Genomic DNA, 22,138 nt, shown 5'->3' on the forward strand with positions numbered 1-22,138 from the left:
TCATATACCTAGCTAACATACTTATACTGCTATTTCTGACCTTATCTATTGACTTTTTAGTGTGGAGGCTGAGGATTCAGCACTCAAACTACTTCCTTTCCAATACTGTTTTTCTGGGGGTAAAATTGTGGGTAAAATCAATATTCAGGGGGGAAAAAAATCAAGACTCAGCATTTACATTATTATGACTGATTATAATCACTACTAGGCCAAGTACTATATTATGATTATATTTTATTTCTTCTAAATTATTTTGTGTTTTGCCTCTTTTTTCATCTGCTTAGTTAATATATGCCTACCACTAATTCTTCCCAAAGCCTCCAACAGAATTGTAAAATTCTTCTGAATATGGATTTCCACCTTGCCAAACACAAAAGGAAATCTATAAATTCTATCCTTACACGCCCCTTCCCAACATGTCTCCTGGAGCTCATAATCCTTCCATTCCAATTTGGACTGCTTATTCTCTAGAATGTTACACAGCAGTCATCCTGGAACTTCCTGTTATCTTTCTACTCCCTTCTATCTGTATCTCATGACTTCCTTTTTATTTTTATTTTGTTGTTTTGTTGACCTCCTCGTTTTAATAGGACACCTCCTCCAGTAGCTTTATGAGAAAGGACACATGAAAAGGAAATTTTTTGAGATCTTGCCTGTCTGAAAATGTCTATTCTACTCATTCTTGATTGGTAGTTGGCTGGATAGAGAATTCTAAGTAAGAAATAATTGTCTTTCAGAAAGCACTGTTCCACTGGTTCTAGCTTCTAGAACTGGTGTTAAGGTCTAATAGTATTCAGATTTTTCAACCCCTAATATGGGATCTGGGTTTTCTTTTTTCTCTGTGGAAGTGCTTAGAATCTTATTTTTATTAAGTATATTCTAAAATATCATAATAATATGTTCCATGGTGGGTGTTTTTTCATTCATTGTGCTGGCCCTTCCAATCTGGAAGCTCATGCCCTTTGGTTCTAGAATATGTTCTCTTAATAATCAAAAAGACTTCCTGACCAGCCAGCTGCCAAAACAAACAAACAAAACAAAACAAATAGATTTCCTGGATTAATCTTCTAATTTTCTTATCTTTTCTCTCTTATTTTCCATCTTTTATTTTTCGTCATTAATGAAGGATTTCCTCAATTTTATTTCCTTGACCTTCTATTGAAATGGTTTTATCAAATTTTTTATTTATTTATTTTTTTAAAGATGACTAGTAAGGGGATCTTAACCCTTTGACTTGGTGCTGTCCGCACCACACTCTCCCAAGTGAGCAAACCAGCCATCTCCATATAGGGATCCAAACCCATGGCCTTGGTGTTATCAGCACCATACTCTCCCAAGTGAGCCATGGGCTGGCCCGATATTTTTTAATTCTAAGAACAATAATCTTTGTGATACTCTATTCATATTTTAAAGTATTCTATTTTATTTCATAGACGCAATATCTTCTCTAACCTCCTAGATGATAATAATTATAAGATTTTTTTGGTTGTCACTTAAAAATTGTCTTCTTTTATTTGGAGCTATTCATTTTCTCCAGGAAAAAAACACCAATTTCCTGGTAGGTGGCAGAGATGAGGTGGGATGGGGATGACTCCTAATTTCCTGAGAGCCAAGTGATGGAAGGGGATGAGAAGCCTCAGGAGACTCACCATTCACGTGCAAACTATCCCATCATCTCTCTCTTCTCAGTATGGCATCTTCTGTCATGCCAGATGCTCACTAGTATAAAGCATTTTTGGTTCAATTTTTCTCCAAAAATAAACCTCATCTCTTTTTAGGTTGGGTGAGAGTTAACTGATTAGCTGCAACAAATGGGAATGATGACATACAGGCCTAGTTATCTCTAAAATAATTTCAATAGTCCTCCTGTTTTCAGCTCAAGCCTGACACCCACCTTCAGTTCCTGAGCTAAGTTTCTGTGATGCAAACTAGCTTGCTTCTAATTGGCATCAGCTTCTATAGACACTACTCTATAGGCATTGGAAGTACAATAGTGAACAAGATAAAGTTCTACCCTCAGGGAGCTCACTCTATACTGGAGGCTACATGTAACAAGCAAACAAATAAATGAATAAGATATTTTCAAAAGTGATAAGAGCTATGAAGACAAAGCAGGGTAAGAAGATAAATAGTGATAGGGATGACTATTTTACCTTATATTTTTACTCACCAGCTCACCAGTATACTAACAGGGAATGTACGGCTATCTATTTTTATTTTTATTTATTTTCTTGGCAGCTAGCCAATACAGGGATCTGAACCCTTGACCTTGGTGTTACAACACCAAGCTCCTCCCAACTGAGCTAACCAGCCAGCCTGGATGGCTATTTTAGACAAGCTAGTTGAAAAGGTTTCTTTGAGAAGGGGCTATCAGAGCAGAAGCATATCATATGATTCTGGAATAAAGACATTCTAGGAAAAAGGAAAAATAAGTACTGTAAGAACTCAAATGCCCCAAGGGATCACACCGAGGAATGTAAGAACCCAAATGCCCCAAGGGATCACACCCTGATCACATAAGTCCTTCTCAGCCACACCCCATCATGGCACTGGTTGCCCTTCTCTTCCATACTCTCCTTCCTGCCGGCACGAATCGCACACCAATCAGCTCACCCCAAGCCCCATGCGGTATGCTAAGTAGGGATTGTATTTTAAGCCAATCAGCCTTCCCTAAAAGCCCTATATATGTGTGTGTGTGCCGCCTAATAAACGAGCTCTCTCCGGTGGATCGTCAACTGGTGTCCACTTGTCCTTTCAAGTACAAAGACCCTGAAGTGGGAAAAAGTTTGGTGTGTTTGCGAGACAAGAAGAGTAGTCAGGATGGTTAGCATGGTGTAAGAGAAAGGAAGAATGATCAGAAATAAAGTTAGAGACCGGTAGGCCGAATCATTTAAGGCCTCGTAAGTCAAAGCATAGCCTTTGTATTGCAGGAAAATGAAATGATCTTATTTATTTTTTAAAAATTCAATCTGGGGCCAGCCCATGGCTCACTCGGGAGAGTGTAGTGCTGATAACACCAAGACCACGGGTTCGGATCCCATATAGGCATGGCTGGTTAGCTCACTGGCTGAGCATGGTGATGACAACACCAAGTCAAGGGTTAAGATCCCCTTATCAGTCATCTTTTAAAATAAATAAATAAATAAAAATAAAATAAAATTCAATCTGGGCTGGCCAGTTGGCTCTGCTGGTTAGAGCACTGCCTTGCAGCTACCAGGGTCAAGGGTTCGGATCCTCGTATCAGCCAGTTGCCTGAATAAATAAATAAATAAATAATAAAATTTAATCTGGCTATTGTGGGGCTAGAGCAGAAGCCAGGAGATCAATTAGGAGGGTTGGGCTAGAGTAGTAGATGTGGAGGTGGTAAATAACAGTCAGACTCAGGACATATTTTGAAGATAAGACTGATCTACTTGACGGTTTGAAATAGAATATAAGGGACAGATATTAAGAATGACTCCTAGGGTTTTGGCCTAAAAAATAGAAAAATGGTGGTTTTATTTATAGAGGAGGGAGAGGTCCAGAAAGGAAGAAATGTGGGTGAGGCAGGAAATTAATCAATAGTGGTCTATAATGGGTATTTGTGGTATTATGATATATATGAGTATATACTGTTTTCATCTACAGCACGTAACTCCTATAACCCTTGTTGTTTTGTTATAATATTGGGGTACTTTAGGCCTCAGAAAACAGAGTCTCTCTCTCTCTGACTTTCTCCGGCCCTCCTTTCACCTGCTCCAGGAAACTCTCTTACCTACCTTATCTCATTGTAGGCCATAAGACCCCCATTCCAGAAAGGGTCCCACCCCATACCCAGGAGGAAGGAATGCTACATAGAGAGGCCCAGAAGAACCTGAACAAACAGGCCTTGCTGGGTTTTCCACACCCAGTCTGTTAGTGTTAGATCTTATCCTTTTTGTGCAATCACATTCCTACATGGCGGTCCATGCTTCAATCATGCCTACATAATGCAGCTTCCATAAAAACCCAAGAGCACAGGGTTCAGGAAACTTCTGGATAGCTGAATTCATCTGCCTGCTGGGAGGGCGGCACACCCCGATTCTACTGAACAAAAGCTCCGGTGCTTGGGACACTTTCGGACCTCACCCCATGTATCTCTTCATCTGTCTATTCATTTGTATCCTTTAAAATATCCTTTATAATAAGCCAGTAAATGTAAGTGTTTCCCTGAGTTCTGTGAGCCGCTCTAGCAAATTAATTGAACCTAAGGAGGGGGTCATGGGAATCCCGATATATATAGACGGTCGGTCAGAAGTTCCAGAGGCCAGGCTTGCAATTGGCATCTGAACTGGAGGTGGGGGGTGGGGGGAGACAGTCTTGGGGACTGAGCCCTCAACTTGTGGGATCTGATGCTATCTCCAGGTAGACAGTGTTAGAATTGAATTGGAAAATACTCAGCTAATGTCTGCTGCAAAATTGCTTACTTGCTTCCTCATGAGGAGAAATCCCCACGCATTTGGTCACAGCAGTCTATCTTCTGTGTTGATTGCTGCTGAGTAAGAGAACAGGAAAAGCATTTTGCTTTGTTACTGTTTTTTCATAGCTCAGTATTCAATAAGTGGTAGCCATTGTTTATATTAAAAATCATCTTCTTTCTGGGTTGTACCACTTTACTACCCACAGAAAATGACATAAATATTACTGAAGCTTATTCCATATTTTATTTTACAAATTTTTTCTGGTTATATGAAATTAGAACTTAGACTCAAGTCCTAAGTCATTGGAACATCCACCTTGGCACAGTGAAGAGAAAAAATGTTAAGATCCCCTTACCAATATGCCAGTGTTACAAAAGATGCTTTGGGAGCTCCCATCTCTCAAGAAACTTTCACCTAGTTACTCGCTAGGATTACCATAATAAAATAGTAATCCATTATTTTTAAACACTGCCCATTTGTTCTGGAACACACACACACAGCCATTCCCACCCACCCTGACATATTATATATTTCTTAAACCTGATCATTTAAAAATCATTCAACATTTAATTTAATGTGATTTCTAACCACTGATCAGATCCATTCCCTTCATTTAACAGAAAGAGAAACCAAAGCCCAGAGGTTAAGTAACTCATCCAAGAGAACGCAATTAGGAAATGGTGAATCTGTGTTAAGAGAAAGAGTGGAAGGCTGGAAAAACAAATCAAACTTTAACTGTCAGTCTAAAGGATTTTTGACTCAATTCTGAAATCAATGTGAGCCACAAAAGGTTTTTAAGAAATAAACTATACAATAAGAGTTGTGCGTCAGGAAGAGTAAAAAATGGGCAAAGAGGGAAAATAATTTACTCCAGTTAAAAGTGAAGAGAAGGAACAGATGCGAAAGTATTTGAAGATTTAGAATCAAGGCTTAGCTTCTGATTAGAAGCAAGGAACAAAAGGACTAACTAAAGATGATTTGGGGATTTTTCAGGATGGCTGAAAACTGGAAAGATGGCTATCTCAATAACTGAGATTGGGAAAATATCCTGTCACATCCTCATTAGTTTATGCTACTCTGTTTCCTAGATGTATAGTTTGCTTCCTAAGGAGGCTGTCTGGGAGACAACAGGCCTCTACTTCTCTTCTACTCTTCATATTACCTAGCACAATGCTGAACTGAATAGTTCCAAGTAAACATTTGGTGAATTGAAGGCATATTCTCCACTTTAACAAAATGGCAATCATATTGTTGCAAATGGATTTTGAAGGGGAACTAAAACAATTTTGAACAAAAAATAGTAAATCAGAATGTTGCCTTAAAATAAAGTAAGAATGAGAATGTGAACAAGGAGTCTAAAAGCCTAAAAGAAATATTAAATTATTCATGGCATGAAGAATAACAAAGAGGTATGAGGACAAATCCCGGTACAGGTCCTCAGAAAAGCCATTGGGGAGTAGAATTGAGCAGGGCATGAAATTGGGTTACACATCTTGAGCACAAGACTTCCTGGCATAGACAACCTTATTCACAAGAGGCCCAAACAATCAGTCCCTGCGTTCAACAAAGTACTTCATTGTTCCTTTTTTTTTAACTAATAACTTAGAGCAATTGATGATAAAACAACCAATCTTAACTATACTCATGTACCAAAAAAACACATACACACAAAGTTTACATACCTCCTGCCTCTATGACTTACCAGGCCCACTCTTTTCCTTTTAAAGAGAAATCTCAGGAGGGAGAGAGAGAAAAGAAAAAAGGAAAGTAGGTCGGTTGAGGTCAAGAAAAAGAGAAAACTGCAAAAGTTCAGCTCACTCACTCCTGCTGGTCACACAATAGCTCTGGCAACAGAGGGCCAATGTATACCCAGGGATTAGATGCCTACCATCTGCCAGATCATGCAGATAGCCTTTCCTAAGCAGACTTTCCAAATCACTAATAAAGCAATTTTCAACTTAAAAAAATTTTTTTTGAAAATTTTTTAAAATTAATTTTTTTTTTAATTAAGACAATTTTTTTAAAGCAGGAGACCCTTTCTTCAAAACTCTTATACAGAAGTTCAATATAAAACAGATAAAAAGGGGCCGACCCCGTGGCTCACTCGGGAGAGTGCGGTGCTGGGAGTGCTGAGGCCGTGGGTTCTGAGCCTATATAGGGATAGCCAGTGCGCTCACTGGCTGAGCACAGTGCGGGCGACACCAAGCCAAGGGTTACGATCCCCTTACAGGTCACAAAAACGAAAAAAACAACAAAAAAACAAATAAAACAGATAAAAAGTAGAGCTGCTCTAGCTAGATGAAGCTGAGAGGGGAATGGAAGTCTCTATCTGTTCAGTAACCTCCCTCTAGGGACCAACTCCTGAGAAGGCACATCCGTGAAAATCCTAGGGTTCCCAGAAATGGATTCTTCCCAATTTGGGGGAAAGTCTGGTTCATACTTTTGCCTCAGCTTCTCTACCTATAAAAGAGAGCTTTGAAAACAGCTTGAAAGAGCCATACTGACAAACAGTAACAAAAAATTTAAAATTATAAATGTTAACAGTAAACTGGTAAGACAACTAGAAAGTATTTAAGAAATACAAATTCTAAGAACTTTGAGAATGGAACACGGTCAGGCTTAGTCTCATATTTAAAAAGTCCTAGGGAAGTATAATAAGTGTTTTTACTGCTATAGTACTCTGGGTAACAAAAGCCAAGAGAACTTTACTTGCTCTAGGCCACTAATTAGGATAATTTCCTTTTGTTGTATTCAAAATATACAATGAAAGTGGAGACACACACACACACACACACACACACACACAAAAAAAAAAAAAAAAAAAAAAAAAAAAAACCACAAAAGATATAAACAATTAGGAGCTTCTTTTTAAAAGTAATCCACTTCCAGGCTTTTGAACCGCAATATATCTGAGACAGATGGCTTTATGCAGAACAAAAACAGTCACCATCAGAGTGTAAACCCACCGTGGTTAACAATAATTATAATTTTCATATATTATACTTACGGTGTGATAGTTCCTGTGCCAGAGGTTTTATACATATTATCTCATTTGTTGGCTTATTGTGAAGATGAAGACAGGGTTAATACTACCTCTTATACTTTTAGAAAACTTAGCTGAGAGCAAAGATTATTACGTTTTGTAAGTTAAAGGGGGTGGAGTGGGGATCATTTCTAAGCAATGGGACCAAAAGGAGATAAGCTAAAATAGCATACCAAAGAGACATCAAATAGGAACGGTAACATTGGTCTCAATGTTACCATAACATTAAATGTTTCCAGCCTAGAACACATAGCCCAGTTTTGTCCAATACAGTAGTCACTTGCTTCAAGTGGTAATTTAAATTTAAATCAAATCAAATAAAAAATTCAATTGCTTCTTTGCACTAGCCACATTTCAATGCTCATTAGCCATACATGGCTATTGGACAGCACAAATATAAAACGTTTCCATCACTACAGAAAGTTCTATTGGATAACATTGCTTTAAGCAGAAAACCTTTGACTGTATTCAAAAACAGCAGTAGGCACTCAGAAAATGTTTGGTGAGTGAATGAATAAAAGGAAGACAGACAGGCTGTAACAGGCCATTTAAAAAATTGGGCAGAGGAAAAGAAACTAACAATAATAGCTAACATTTACTGAGCATTTACCACAAGCCAGGTACTATTCTAAATGCTTTACATTACTAATTTAATTAATCCCTAATAACTCTGTGAGGCATTTACTATCATTACCCTCATCTTATAGACTGGAAAACTAAGGCTCAGAGAGGGTCAATAACTTTCCCCAGATCCAGGGTTTGATCTAGAATCCAGAGCCTTTATTTTCAATCATTATGCTATACTACTTTTCTTTTCTTTTCTTTTTTTTTTTTTTTTTTGGCTGGCCAGTACAGGGATCCAACTACTTTTTAAAATAGACAAATAATAATTGCTTATATTTATGGAATACAATGAGATGTTCTGATATAAGTACAGTAGGCCCCCAGTATCTGCAGTTTTGCTTTCCACTTCCCAAGGTTTCAGTTACCTGTGATCAACTGCAACTGCTGTCTGAAAATATTACAGTATTTTGAGAAAGGAAGAGACCACATTCACATAACTTTACTACAGTATATTGTTATAACTGTTCTATTTTATTATTACTTATTGTTGTTAATCTCTTACTGTGCCTAATTTATGAATTAAACTTTATCACAGATATATATGTATAGGAAAAAACATAGTACAGGGCTGGCCAATTAACTCACTTGGGAGAGCATGGTACTGGAAACACCAAGGTCAAGGGTTCAGATCCCCTTAGCAGCCAGCCACCAAAAAAACCAAAAAGCAAACAAAATCAAAAACATAGTACGTATAGGATTCAGTACTATCTGCAGTTTCAGGTATCTACTGGGGGTCTGGGAATGTAACCCCCTTGGTAAGGGGGGGAATACTATATTATGTAGAATGATTAAATCAACAAAATTAACATTCATCACTGCACATCATTTTTTGTAGCGACACATTTGAAATTTACTCTCTCAGCAAACTTGAAATATATGTTATTATTAACTATAGTCACAATGCTGTGCAATAGATTTCCAAAACTTATTTCTCCCATTTACCTGAAACTTTTTATCCTTTGACCAACATCTTCCCATTCCTTACCCACCTCCCAGGCTCATTCTACTCTTTACTTCAAGTTTGAACTTTTTCTTTTTTAAAGATGACCAGTAAGGGGATCTTAACCCTTGATTTGGGGCTGTCAGCACCATGCTCTCCCAAGTGAGCTAACCAGCCATCCCTATATAGGGATCCGAACCCACGGCCTTGGTGTTATCAGCACCACACTCTCCCAAGTGAGCCATGGGCTGGCCCCAAGTTTGACTTTTTTACACTCCACATATAAGTGAGATCATACGGTATTTGTCTTTCTGTGCCTGGCTTATTTCACTTAGCATAATGTCCTCCAGGTTCATCCAAGTTGTCATAAATGACAGAATTTCCTTCTTTTTTAAAGCTGTACATACAGTATTCTATGTGTATGATGGTACCTCAAGAAGTTCATGGAAAAATAGAATTAAAAGATAATACAAATCTTTCCATGAACTTTTTGAAGTACATCTACTCATCCTTTGATGGACATTTAGGCTGATTCTATAACTTGCCTACTGTGAATAATGCTGCAATAAACATGGGGCTACAAACATCTCTTCCACATACTGATTTCAGTTCCTTCAGATATATACTCAGAAGTGGGATTGCCAGATCATATGATAGTTCTATTTTTAGTTTTTTGAGGAACCTCAATATTGTTTTCCATAGTGACTGTACTAATCTACATTCCCACCAACAGTGTGCAAGAGTTCCCTTGCCAGGACCTGTTATCTTTCATGTTTTTGAAAACAGCCATTCTAATAAGCGTAAGGTGATATCTCATTGTCACTTTAATTTGCATTTCCATAATGATTAGTGATGTTGAGCATTTTTTCATGAACCTGTTGGCCATTTGTATGTCTTCTTTTGAGAAATGTCAGTTCAGTTCCTTTGCCCATTTCTTGTGTTATTTGTTTTCTTGCTATTGAGTTCCATATATATTTTGGATATTAATGTCTTATCAGATGTATGGTTTGAAAATATTTTCTGCCACTCTGTGGGTAGTCCCTTTATTCTGTTGTTTCCTTTGCTGTGTGGAAGCTTTTTAGTTTGATGCAACCTCATTTATCTATTTTTGCTGCTGTTGCCGGTGTTTTCTTTTTTTTTTTTTTTTTTTTTTTTGTCTATTTTGTGACCGGCGCTCAGCCAGGGAGTGCACTGGCCATTCCTATATAGGATCCGAACCCGCAGCGGGAGCGTCACCGCGCTCCCAGCGCCGTACTCTCCCGAGTGCGCCACAGGCTCGGCCCAGTTGCCGGTGTTTTCAAGATCATATCCAAAAAACCGTTGTCCAGACCAATGTTGTGGAGTTTTCCCTGTTTTCTTCTAGTAGTTTTACAGCTTCAGACTATACTACTATATTACTTCTATTATATACTACACTACTTCTATTATATAACAACTATATTTCAAAATTTTGCTATAATGGAAAAAAATTTATTTAAAGTCAGTCTTCCATGCATTTGCCAGTCCAGTTCACAGTGAAGAGAATAAGAAAAGTAATGGTGAAATAAAAAGAGATTGGCAGGACATATGCCAAAATGTTGATACTAGTTTTATCCATAGGTGTTGAGATTAAGGGCAATTTTATTTTACTATTCCTACTAACTCTATCTTCTAAATGTTTCCATAGTGATCATGTATCATTTATGTAATAATAACAAAAACAATAAAAATATTATTTTTTAAGCAAGATGAAAATACAATCATCTTAAAAATTCCTAAGAAGAATATCAAATCAAGCCTCATTCACTTTACTCTCAAACATGGGGGAGACCTTCTAACTGATCTCTTGGCTATCAGTCTCTCTCATACTAAGCCATTCTGCATCTTGCCATCATTTACTTTGTCATGCTAGTAATCCAATATACCAAGCATAAAATAGAATCTTCTTGGCTTTATGCAAAGCATTTTTTAATAACTGACCCAATTCGACCTTTCCTACAAGTACTATCCTAACAAATCCTCAGTTCTTCTAAGAGAAGCCTGGCAGAAAGGGCCCAGGCCACAGAGTCATAGACCTTGGCCAATATATAATCTCTTGGCTTCAGTTCCTTCAGTGGAGAGTTTGTTGTGAAGATTAAATCTTTAAATAAGTAAAGCACCCAGCATACAACAAGCCTTCAATGCATGGTGGTGGATCTCATTGTTATTATTAGCCCAATGGGTTTTTATTCACTGACTTCTCAAAAAGCCTTGCACTTTTACATCTATCCTTTATATATCACTATTTTGTTCCTTTCTGAGTTCCTTCCCTATCTTCTAACATCTTTTTAAAATTCAAATTCCAGTTCAAATCCCCTCTTCCAAAAAGGCTTCCCTGATTCTGCCAAGTTAATGTGACCTCTCGCTCCTTTGAATATCTATAGCACTTAGGGTTTATCCTACCAAAATGGTGGTGTCTTAATTGATTTTATTAGTTCTCTTTCTATGTGTGTAAGTCCTAGATTCCCAATTAGAGTGTAAAATTCTTGCTAGCAGACTCTCAATTTTATATATATCTTTATACCTTTCTGATGTCTGACAGATCACCAGGTATATACTAGATGTGCAAGAAATATGTTATTCTGATTTATGGGTTTGGAACAAAGTCATCAGAATAAAAATACTGGCTGAATATTTTTGTAGTAGACTAATAAGCCAACAATTCTATATGAGGATACTTCAAAAAGTTTGTGGAGGAGTTCCAGTGAAGATGGCAGAATAGATGGTCTCCAGCATCACTCTCTCCCACAAATCAACCAATTTACAACTATAAAAATGTAACAACAGCCAAGCTGGGACCACTGGAGCTCAGGGGAAGAAGAGAGACCTATGTAGTGCATAAAGGCAGGAGAAACCACAACAAGAGAAAGAAAAAACTGCTCAGAGCATTGTGGGTCATGGCCACTTTAAGGCTGGAGCTGCTGAGCACATGGAGCAGGAGCCAGCAGAAGCTGCAGCTGTGCCCTTCAGACGGAGATGCTTGGAGGAGGCAGGGGAGAAGACAGCCTTGATGGCCCCCAGGACAGCAAGACTACTAATAGGGTTCCCATGGACCCACGTAGGAGTGGGGGGCCAGAACAGCTGAAAAAAGAGAGCCATTCAGAGGCTGGTGAGTCATCACATGGGACTGGCACAGGGCCCATCCCATGGGAAGTATTTAGGGCACAGGCAGTAGGGGAGACAGGCCCATGAGGAGAACACTGGGAGACAGCAAGGACAGCTGATCCACCCCCCAATCAGTGCAGGACCACTCAGAGGAGACTGGTTGGGAATACAGAATTGCATGGGGGTGAAGTTTGATGAAAAAACTCAGGCCCAAATCAGAGCTTCTACACAACCCAGGTGTACTGGGTCTCTGGAGAGCTGGAAGAACCTACAAGGTTACCCATTAAACCCTGTGCTGCACAAAAAGCCTTCCCTAGGGAAACAGCAGCAAAGCAGCAACTTAGCTCAACAACACAGCTCAAGTACTGGTTCCCACCAGGAAGTTCCCCCAAGTTAGAAGTAAGCAAAGGACAAAAAAGTAGTTTCAGCCCAGGAACACCACCAGTGCTTCAGGGCCCGCCAGGGGACCTAAGTTATGGAGCCAGGGACTGGACCCCCCCCCCACCTCCCACAACCAGACACATAGCCAGTGCCTGGGGGCCCTGCCAAAGGGTCCGGGGCACGGAGCCAGGATCGGAACCCCCCACCTGCCCACAACCAGGCACACCACCAGCACCAAGGAACATGCCAAAAACATCACCTCCATGTGGGGGGCTGACCACAGCCACCACAATAACCACAGCTGCCACAAAAGTGGCTAGACATCACAACCACCACATAGATGGTCTGCTAGCCACTGGAGTGCATTGACATGAGGAGAGTCACCAGCAGAGACCAAAGAAAAGAAGAGGATGTCTCTCCACAAAGCCCATTCCAGAGTGACAGAAGAAGCAGCTGCTTTATGATAATATTGGGGGACCTGAACACACATCTCAGCATTGGACAGATCATCTAGGCAACAAATCAACAGAGTAACCATTACTCTTTCAGAGGGAGAGAAGAAATCTAGGGTTATCAGTGGTGGGAGGGGGGAGGGAAAGGGAGATAGGGAGAGATTGGACAAGCGGCATAAAGAATATGTACAATTTGTAACAATATACATACTAGTAATATTGATTTGATCAACATATGTCAACATTGAATCCCAAAAATATGTATAATCAATTCTGATTCAATAAAAAACAAAAGTTTGTGGAAAAATAGAATTGAAAAATATACAGGGCTGGCCAATTAGTTAAATTGGTTGAGCACTGCCTTATAACACCAGGGTCACAGGTTCAGATCCCTGTACTGGCCAGCCACCAAAAAAAATTTTTTTAAAAAGAAAGAAAGATAATATGAATTTTTCTATGAACTTTTTGAAGTACGCTTATATAAAAATGGAAAGTTTCAAGTAAACAGTAATTTAATTCTGTAATTTAGTACCACTGGCCATTCATGTAAGCCATATTCAAGCCATATGACTCCTCTCTAGTGCAATATAAATATATAAAATATTAGCAATAAATAACCCTAAGTGAATAACACTTTAAGTTTCCGACATGTCTTCCACATAAGCACTAATTAAATATACATTAAATTAAATTGTCTTATTTGGTCTCATTGAAAATATACTTGCCTCACTAAAATATCAAGATAACTAAAGTGATAAAGATTCAGATACTGATTACTAAAAAGTGATGACCATATAACCTTTTCGTGTATAAAAATAATTCTCAAAGAGGCAAACTGTGTCTCCTCACATGAGTGCTAAAAGGTTTGGGTAGATAGCTTAAGGGCATAATTTTGCTTTATTCTCATTTACTGATTTAATTATGATTCCTCATAAAGCAATTAGGAAAATTCAATAACCACATAAAGACCAGTCTTTTCTCTCTGAGAAATTAATAATTCAGCAATAGGAAGCAGCTGTTCTAATGAGCTGCTACTAATGTTCTAATGTGAGTAAAGCAACTTGAGAGACAGAGGAAGTTGCTTTACCAAATGCAGTTAATTATCAAGAAATTAAGTCATAATGGGTAGAAAAAGACCTAGAGCACAGCTAAATCCCAGCAAGACAGATTCAGCATGATAAATCCTGAATCCTTCTTTTCAGCTGTCAATGCTATTCTAGCAAGCCTCCAGTAATGTTTCAGCTTTCTCACTGATCCACAGAAGGGAGAAAAGCCATTACCTAAGGATGTTGGGATGAGAGAGTCTATTCATGAGCTGTACTTCTTTCAGCATGTTTGCTCGGTTACTGCTCAACGTGTTCATCTTAAGAGCCATCACCTGACCAGAAGCCCGGTGGCGTACCTAGAAATTAAAATAGAACAGGAAAAGAGTGTCAAGGGGAGCAAATATATAGGAGGTCAAAGTCTCCACATGTAACACATGCCAAGATGTTTTAGTACAAGTTTGGATAAAACAGACATCTAATTACATTAGTCTCACTTCCATTAATGAAGATGAATTTATTCTATCCAAGACCAAAATTGTTTCACATTGAGCTGGCCAGAAAAACATTGTTAAAAACATCTTAAATAAACATGTCTCTTTTTTAATATCTTAGAAAAAAATGAGGGAAAATTTTTAGGCTGGTTCCTTATGGCTCACATTGGTGAGTCTTAGGATACCAACAGGAAGGGTCCCTTCCGAGGAATTTTAAGTGTGAATAAAAAAGATATATGTATATAAGCCTTATGGACACACCAAATCACAGACACAGGAAGTTCAGAGAACACTAAGTAAAATAAATGTCAAGAATATTTAGGTTGTTTCCAGTTTGGGGTGATTATGAATAAATATGTTACAAATATTGGTAAAATAATACTACTAATAATAAACCTTATGTAACACTTAATGAATTATAAAACTTAATGAATTATAAAACTTAATGAATTATAAAAAATAGGATACTACAACCACATACTCAAAGTCTCCCCTAAGCACCTAAAAATATACCTATAAGAAAAAAAGCAATGCATGTTAAATATAAAAAGTCAGCAAAACTTTTAGAGCTAATATTGTAGTGACTCAAAACAAAGCACATTATAATCATTTAAACACACTCAAGTTAGATACCACAAACATGGGCCACACCACTTACACTATACCCAATCTACCTCTAAAAGCATTCACCCTTTATAGAACTCAATCTATTTTACATGTGTAAACAATATTTTATAATTTCAAAGCACACTCCACAGGTTTCAAAAGCCATAATACTTTACTTGCAAGAAAATAAACTATGTGTTCACCCTCTATATGCAGTAGTAACAAAATAAGACTACCAGAGAAAATATTTTGTCTTACCCAGAATAAGTTCAGTTACTTGTTGAGATGTGTGTGTTTCCTACTCAGGAATTATGAATGAGGCAGTAGAAAAATCTTAACATCTCAAAGTCCTCATTATTTCTGGTTAAAAAACAATTCGTTTCAGATCTTGTACAACAAGGACTTGTTATGCAAAAATGTCAACATCCTATGGATTTTAGGAGTATTATTTTAGTACATTATACTTGACCAAGCGGAAATTCCAACAGAAAATATGACAACCTACTTTAACTCATCAACCTCCAGGAACTCCTTGAAATGACAATAGTCCCAGAAGTTTAACATATCTACTAATACAGGACAGAATTCAAAGAAACAATGTTTCAGAGTGGCCAGATAGACCAGGGGGCGGGGCACAAAACACTCAGAGCCGCACAAACCCTGATCAGAAAAACCACAGCAGAACACTGGCTGCCTGCCTCTCTCTCCTCTTCTAGATCACTTAGTGAGATTTAGAACCCAACTCTCTTCTCAGTGCATCAATGATTCTGTTGTCATGTACCTCGTGACTGATGAAAGAGAAGTGGCTTTCCTTTTCAGATCCTGCATGGATAAGTTAAAAGAAACATTTATATACAAAGAACTCACTGACAGTATTTTTCCAACTCAATTTACAGAAGATATCTGTATTTTAATAAGGACTCTCCATCTGAAATCACTTTTTTTATCATCCGAAAACTGTCACTGAGGTTTTTTTAAAATCCGGTTTTAAGAAAGTTTGATATCAAAACAACATGGGAAATTCAGAGATAAACAATCTGTGTTTCAAACTAATCAGAAAAGAACCCACTTCCTCAAACAAGTGGACAACATGCTGAACATATTCATAACACATTATATTTTGTCTATCATCTGCTTAAAATATTCTTTCCTTTCCTCTAGCCCCCAAATTTTACTACCCTTCAAGACCACACTCAAATATACCCTCCTTTCTGAAGCGTTCCTTGACTCTCGCTAGGAACTAATTGGGATTTCTTTCTTTACACAGCCTCAGAACTACATTCATAACACCAGTATAACACTCATCACACAGTTGTGTATCTAAATATCTTCTCACAAGGCTATAAAGCACCTTGAAATCTATATTGTATTCATCTTTGTCTCACAGTGCCTAGAAGGCCTGGCACATCAAAAGGGCACAGTAAAAACAACGGCAACAACAGTTAAACGATACCTCTAATATACCTTTTATGGGCCAGTGAATCATTTATTTATCCAGATGTTTTCTTTGGGAAAGAATACGTGCCTGCCTGCCTGCCTTCCTCCTTCCCTCTGTCTCTCTGTCTCTCTCTGTCTCTCTCTCTCTGTCTTCCTTTTTCTTCTTTTGGTGGCAGAAGTTGGGGGAAGAATGTAAACAGAAAAGTAGTATAAGGTTTGGTCACACCTTTCTGGAGTTTATTGTCTATACAGGGACAAACAGTGGGCTGCTAATCAGATAAGAAAGGGAAAGAAGAATCAAAAAGAGTGAGAGGTATTTATATAAATGTTGATGGAATGAGTACTCAGGGGAAAACTTCATGGGACTCAGTTAAAACTCAAAGGATTAATAGATTTAGATAAATTTGTTTAAAGTACAGAATAGACTATAAGTGATAAAGAAAAAAAGTATCATCAAATACAGGGGTCCACAAAATACGGGAAACTTGCCTAAATGCAGGAGGATCTTCATTCCAAGTTATCAGACATAATAACCAGAGGCAAAAACACAAAAATTAATTAGCCCTAAAACCTACTTACATTTTCAGAGTAAAGGGAAGATAAGATCTATTTCTGCTTAAGTTTTTCCTCTATGCATAGATAATTGTTATTACTAATAAAAGGATTCTCAAGAGATTGATAACTTTAAATATTTTAAATGTTTGCTGAATTTAAATGGTTAACTTCAATCACAAAGCTTGTTTTCTAGAGATGGAGAAAAGCATAAACCCCTGACCAGCTAAGAAAAATAGTAAGGAGGAAACTGAATAACAATAAGGATAAGAACATAAGAGCTGTTACAAAGCAATTCATCATAAAGTTAACTATTAAATGAGTGGCTTAGACTTCCAGCCAAGAAGTCACAGTGAGTATACAATAAATATACAGTAAGCTGGTAGACCAACTTTAATATCAGGCAAAATAAAGTTTAAAGCACTAGTTTTCTACAGAGATTACACCACCTCTCTTAGGAGGTGTATGGAAGTTTTCAGGTGAAGTGTTTTGGTTATCATATGATTGGGAGCAGAGAGTGTTGTTGGCCAGAGATGCTAGCATCCTGCAAGGTATGGATGGGATAGTCTTACACAAGGAAGCATTATTCCATGGGATGTATGAAATTCAAATGTCTTGCCAGACATTCATGTAAATGAAGAACATATATATAATTACCTGAGCTTGGATTCTAACTGTTTTACATAAAAACAAATTCATCTTGCACAGTTTTAATATACTCTTGAGTTTTCCAGGAATGCAAGTACCTTGTAAATTAAGGAAAAATTGTTTTGTCTTGTTTTGTTCAGAACATCACCAAGAATTGGCTAACATTTCAGAAAATCAGATCACCAGTGACAATGATGCTCCTGGTATCTACATCCCAATATGTAACACACCTGTATCAGAATCCATTTGAAGCTTTTATATTCATGATGATTTATTCAGTCTTTATTTCAAAACATCAAATATAAATAAAAAGTGTATCTTTGCTTTGACTGCAAATAAAGTTATCAATGTGTCTACTCTGCCAACATTTTTCCCCTAATGAAACAATGAAACATTCAAGATTAAGTGAACATTTTACAAAGACACACTCTGATAAAGTGGGCAAAGGCACACCTTCTCATTTTCTCTCCTACATCAATCTAATTCATCTTGGCAAGCTATTCCTATTCCAGTTGAGGTTAGTGCTCTCTTTCTCTTATCACATACAAATAAACCTAGCCTATTATTATATTTTTATTCTAATATCCACTAGCATTTCTGCTCGTTAGTCTTCTTTCTTAGAGAGTAGCTTCTGATTGTCTCCTCTTAAATTTAAACTTAGTCATTTATAAGAGAGTAAAAGCTAAAAGCATCTGACTACTTCAGTATGCCTTTCTAGAATAGTCTTGCCCCCAAATTTGCATATTGAAATCTATATCTTTACTAATTTAATTTAAAAATTTTTTTCCTTTATCATATAGTTAGGGTATAATTTTCTTTTATTTTTCCTTTATCATACAGTTAAAGTATCATTGATTTGTTTAACTTATGAGACACAGTAACCTAAATTACCTATCAATTATCATTTTCAGCATAGTAAAGAGTATGTTTTAAAAAGTCATAAAACAGAACAAATATAGCTAACATTTATAGCACTTGCTACACACTATGTTCTGCCACATAACAGTTTTTTATATATTAACTCATTTAATCCTCAAAATAATCCTGTGAGGTAAATATTATTAATATTCCCATTTTACAGCTATGCAAATTGAGGCACAGAGAGATTAAATAATCATACATCTAGTAAATGGCACAGCCAGAATTCGAACCCAGACAATGTAGACCATTGGGCCTGACAGGGTTGAGACCAAAAGATCTAAGGAAAAAAAGCACTGCGTGGACACTATATAATAATTACTTTGTCAAGGAATAATGATGATGATCCTGTATGTATCTAACCTTACAATATACAAGGCAAATTTGACAAACCCATGATCTTCATCAGACATTTCAACACACCTCTCAGAAACCTAAAACTCAAGACAACAAAAAATGAGTAAGCATGCTGAACATTTTTAAAGCGAAATTGACATGCTTGAACTAATCTTGCCTCAACAAAGGCAAACTTTTGCCCTTTTTGTTTTTTCTTTTTTTGGCAGCTGGCCTGTATGGGGATCCATGGTTTCTTTTTTTTTTTTTCTTTTTTTCAAGTATACATGAAAAAAATTTACCAAAACGCACAAGCAGTACATCATAAGGAATTCCCCCAAAATTTTGAAATATCAATATGGTTCAAGAACCACATTCCCAGACCACCATAAAATAAAATGAGAAAACAACAATCAAAAAAGATCATTGAAAATAAGCTTACATATTTGGAGACAAAAACATACACTATTAAATAACTCATGGGTTTTAAAAAGTTGCAACAGAAATTACAAAATATTTAGAACTGAATGACAAAGTATACATACCAAAATGTGCAGGATACAGCTAACATGGTACTTAAAAGAGGTAGTTTATGGCTTTGAACCCATCTATTAAAAACAAGTACAGCAGACAGTACTAATTTTCCCCTTTTCCTCTTTTTCCCCTTTTTCTTGGCTGATCGAACCCCAATTCGTGGCAACGTGCTCAGTTAAAACACTCAATCTAGAAATCTTCCTAGCAGCTCAGGGAATCCATGTGACAGTCCTAGTAATAAGATTCAAGTGGGAATTGCTAGGTGGGACTTTAAGGAATGCTATTATTTTCTGGATAAAACTGTCCTTTTATCTCACCCTTTTTATAGATTGGAGCAAAGATGTGATGCTTGCATCAGAAGCGGTTATAACCAAAAGGACAAAGGCCACACACTAAAGATAGAGCAAGCTAGAAGAATCTTGGATTGTTGATGACTTCTTCAAATATCTGCACAGCATAAAAATTTTTCTCAAGATTTCTTAAATCTTTTTCAATAAGCCTCTGTGTTCAGGTTTCTATTACACACACCCAAAGACAATCCTAATATTTGTAAAAGATTAAAAACAAATGGGTTAAAGTTCAACTACAGATGTTAGAAAAACAACAGAGTAAACCTAAACAAAGTATACTAATAAAGATAAAAGCAAAATTATGAAATAGAAAACAAAGAAACAATAGAGAGATTCAACAAACCAAAAGCTAAAGAAAAACTAATAAAATAAAGAACCATATCTCCAATGACTCTGATCAAGGAAAAATCATTTATCTTCCGGTCCCTGCTTACCTTTCTAGACTCATCACAGGCCTACCTTCTCTGACCCCTTCAAACGAGGTTTGTACTGGTGTCTAGTGCTATATTCCCTAGGACTCTGCATACTTTCACATACTTAGCAACTATAAATCAAGCAAATGCTGGCCCTTGCTAAATGTTCTGTTTTAGTAAATACTGTATTTTAAGTATATTTCCTATTTCCACCCTAAGCAAAGAACCTTTTTATGGCAGGATTTTATTTTATTATTTCTCTATCCCTAGCACCTAGCTCAATATCCTAGACCTAATGAGCATTAACTAAATACCTACTGAGTAAATAAATAAATTAACAAGATAGCAAATCATTACAATGTTTATTACATGCTAGAAGAGAGGTATCGGCAGTGTTATAAGATCACAAAGGGGAAGCAACCAACACTCTCACTCTCCCCACTGCAAAATAATACACTCTAGAATCAGCTTTTTGTAATTATCTTTCACATCTTCACATACAATCATTTGCAGAAATTCTTCTATGCACCTAGTGAATCCGATTTATACATACAAGTTGGTATGCTTTCAATTTTTTTACTTCTAGCTGGATAATCACTAAGGTGAAGGATCTTGGGAGATATTTCTATGCAGCAATATGCACACAGTAAAATTTATTGCCTGATAAATTATCCCTTGAATGTCACCTAAGTGTTGAGCTTAGCCTACAAGAGGCATCTGCAAAATTCTTTACTAATTAGTAAACCAGCTTTCCATATCAGCTCTGGAGCAAATCTTAAGTGTACTGAATATGACTAAAAGCTACAATCACACACTGTTGTGTGTGAACCTTAAGTACACATGTGACACAAATATGGAAAGGTTTCATTTTAAACACATCAATTCACATACCCCAAAACACTGCATCTCCCCCCAGGAAAGCTCCCTCTCTGAAACCCTTGTACTCAAAGGGGTTGCAAAACCAGATAAATGCAACAGGGAAAACAACAGGAAATTCAGCAAGAAGCAGTTTTGAAAAGCAATAAGGATATGCAACAAAGACCATTTCCAAAGTGCAGAGCCCTAAGAAGCATGGACTGTTAATATCCTCTTCCTCCCAGGCTTTTCCACACTAGAATCCTTGAGAGGGAGTGGTGGTAGTTAAGGAGGAGAGTTCTTTTTCCTCTTTATTCTCTCTGTTGTAAGTCTCTGCAATATGGTTTTAGCACCTTGGAAATTACCTTTGGTAGATTTGGCAACTCCCCCCACCCCTTTTTTTTTTGGCAGCAGGCAAATATGCTCATGACCTCAGTGTTAGAAGGCTGCACTCTAACCAATTGAGCTAACCAGCCAGGCCAACTTCCCTGATCTTTAGGAACCTATCCCTGACTGCTGCTTGTCTCTCTTGCTATTTCTTTTTCTTCTCCACACCTTCTCCCAAATAAGGGTACTTCTCAAGGTTCAATCCTTGTTGCTCTAGTCTTCTATGTCCTTAATCTTACTTGATTGCTTCTGACATTCAAAACATTTTCTGATGGTTAAAAATGTGCTCAATTCCTAAATAACATTGTTTTTATGTCAGAGTTCTATTGTACAATTAAGGGTTTTCTCTACATTTGTTCTTCCATAACTCTATTCTTGACTTTGAAGGTTACATTAACTCTCAAACTACCTGGAACAGTTAGATTCTGAAATGGTTGGTTTGATTGATGAGTCAGACAAAATGACTCAGTCACACTTGTGTTGTTGATGGATGTTTTAGAATTTGGAAAAGATTATCATTCCCAGAACTCACTACTTTGTTCCCCAAATGGCCTTGCTATATACTG

General features: G+C 37.2%; 1 protein-coding gene across 2 annotated transcripts in view; it reads right to left on the bottom strand.

The window, feature by feature from the left end:
* Nucleotides 1-22,138, bottom strand: part of TESK2 (testis associated actin remodelling kinase 2) — a 93,882-nt gene that overhangs the window by 48,660 nt on the left and 23,084 nt on the right. The window contains exons 2-3 of one of the 2 annotated variants that reach the window (XM_063104262.1): nucleotides 14,283-14,404; nucleotide 13,621 (exon numbers count right to left, since the gene is read on the bottom strand). In XM_063104262.1, coding sequence (XP_062960332.1) covers nucleotide 13,621; nucleotides 14,283-14,404 — 123 coding nt within the window. The remainder of the gene's footprint in view (nucleotides 1-13,620; nucleotides 13,622-14,282; nucleotides 14,405-22,138) is intronic. The other variant, XM_063104261.1, reaches the window with a different exon arrangement.

This window comes from Cynocephalus volans, chromosome 8 (assembly GCF_027409185.1).
Source record: "Cynocephalus volans isolate mCynVol1 chromosome 8, mCynVol1.pri, whole genome shotgun sequence".
In the NCBI taxonomy this organism is placed as follows: Eukaryota; Metazoa; Chordata; class Mammalia; order Dermoptera; family Cynocephalidae; genus Cynocephalus; species Cynocephalus volans.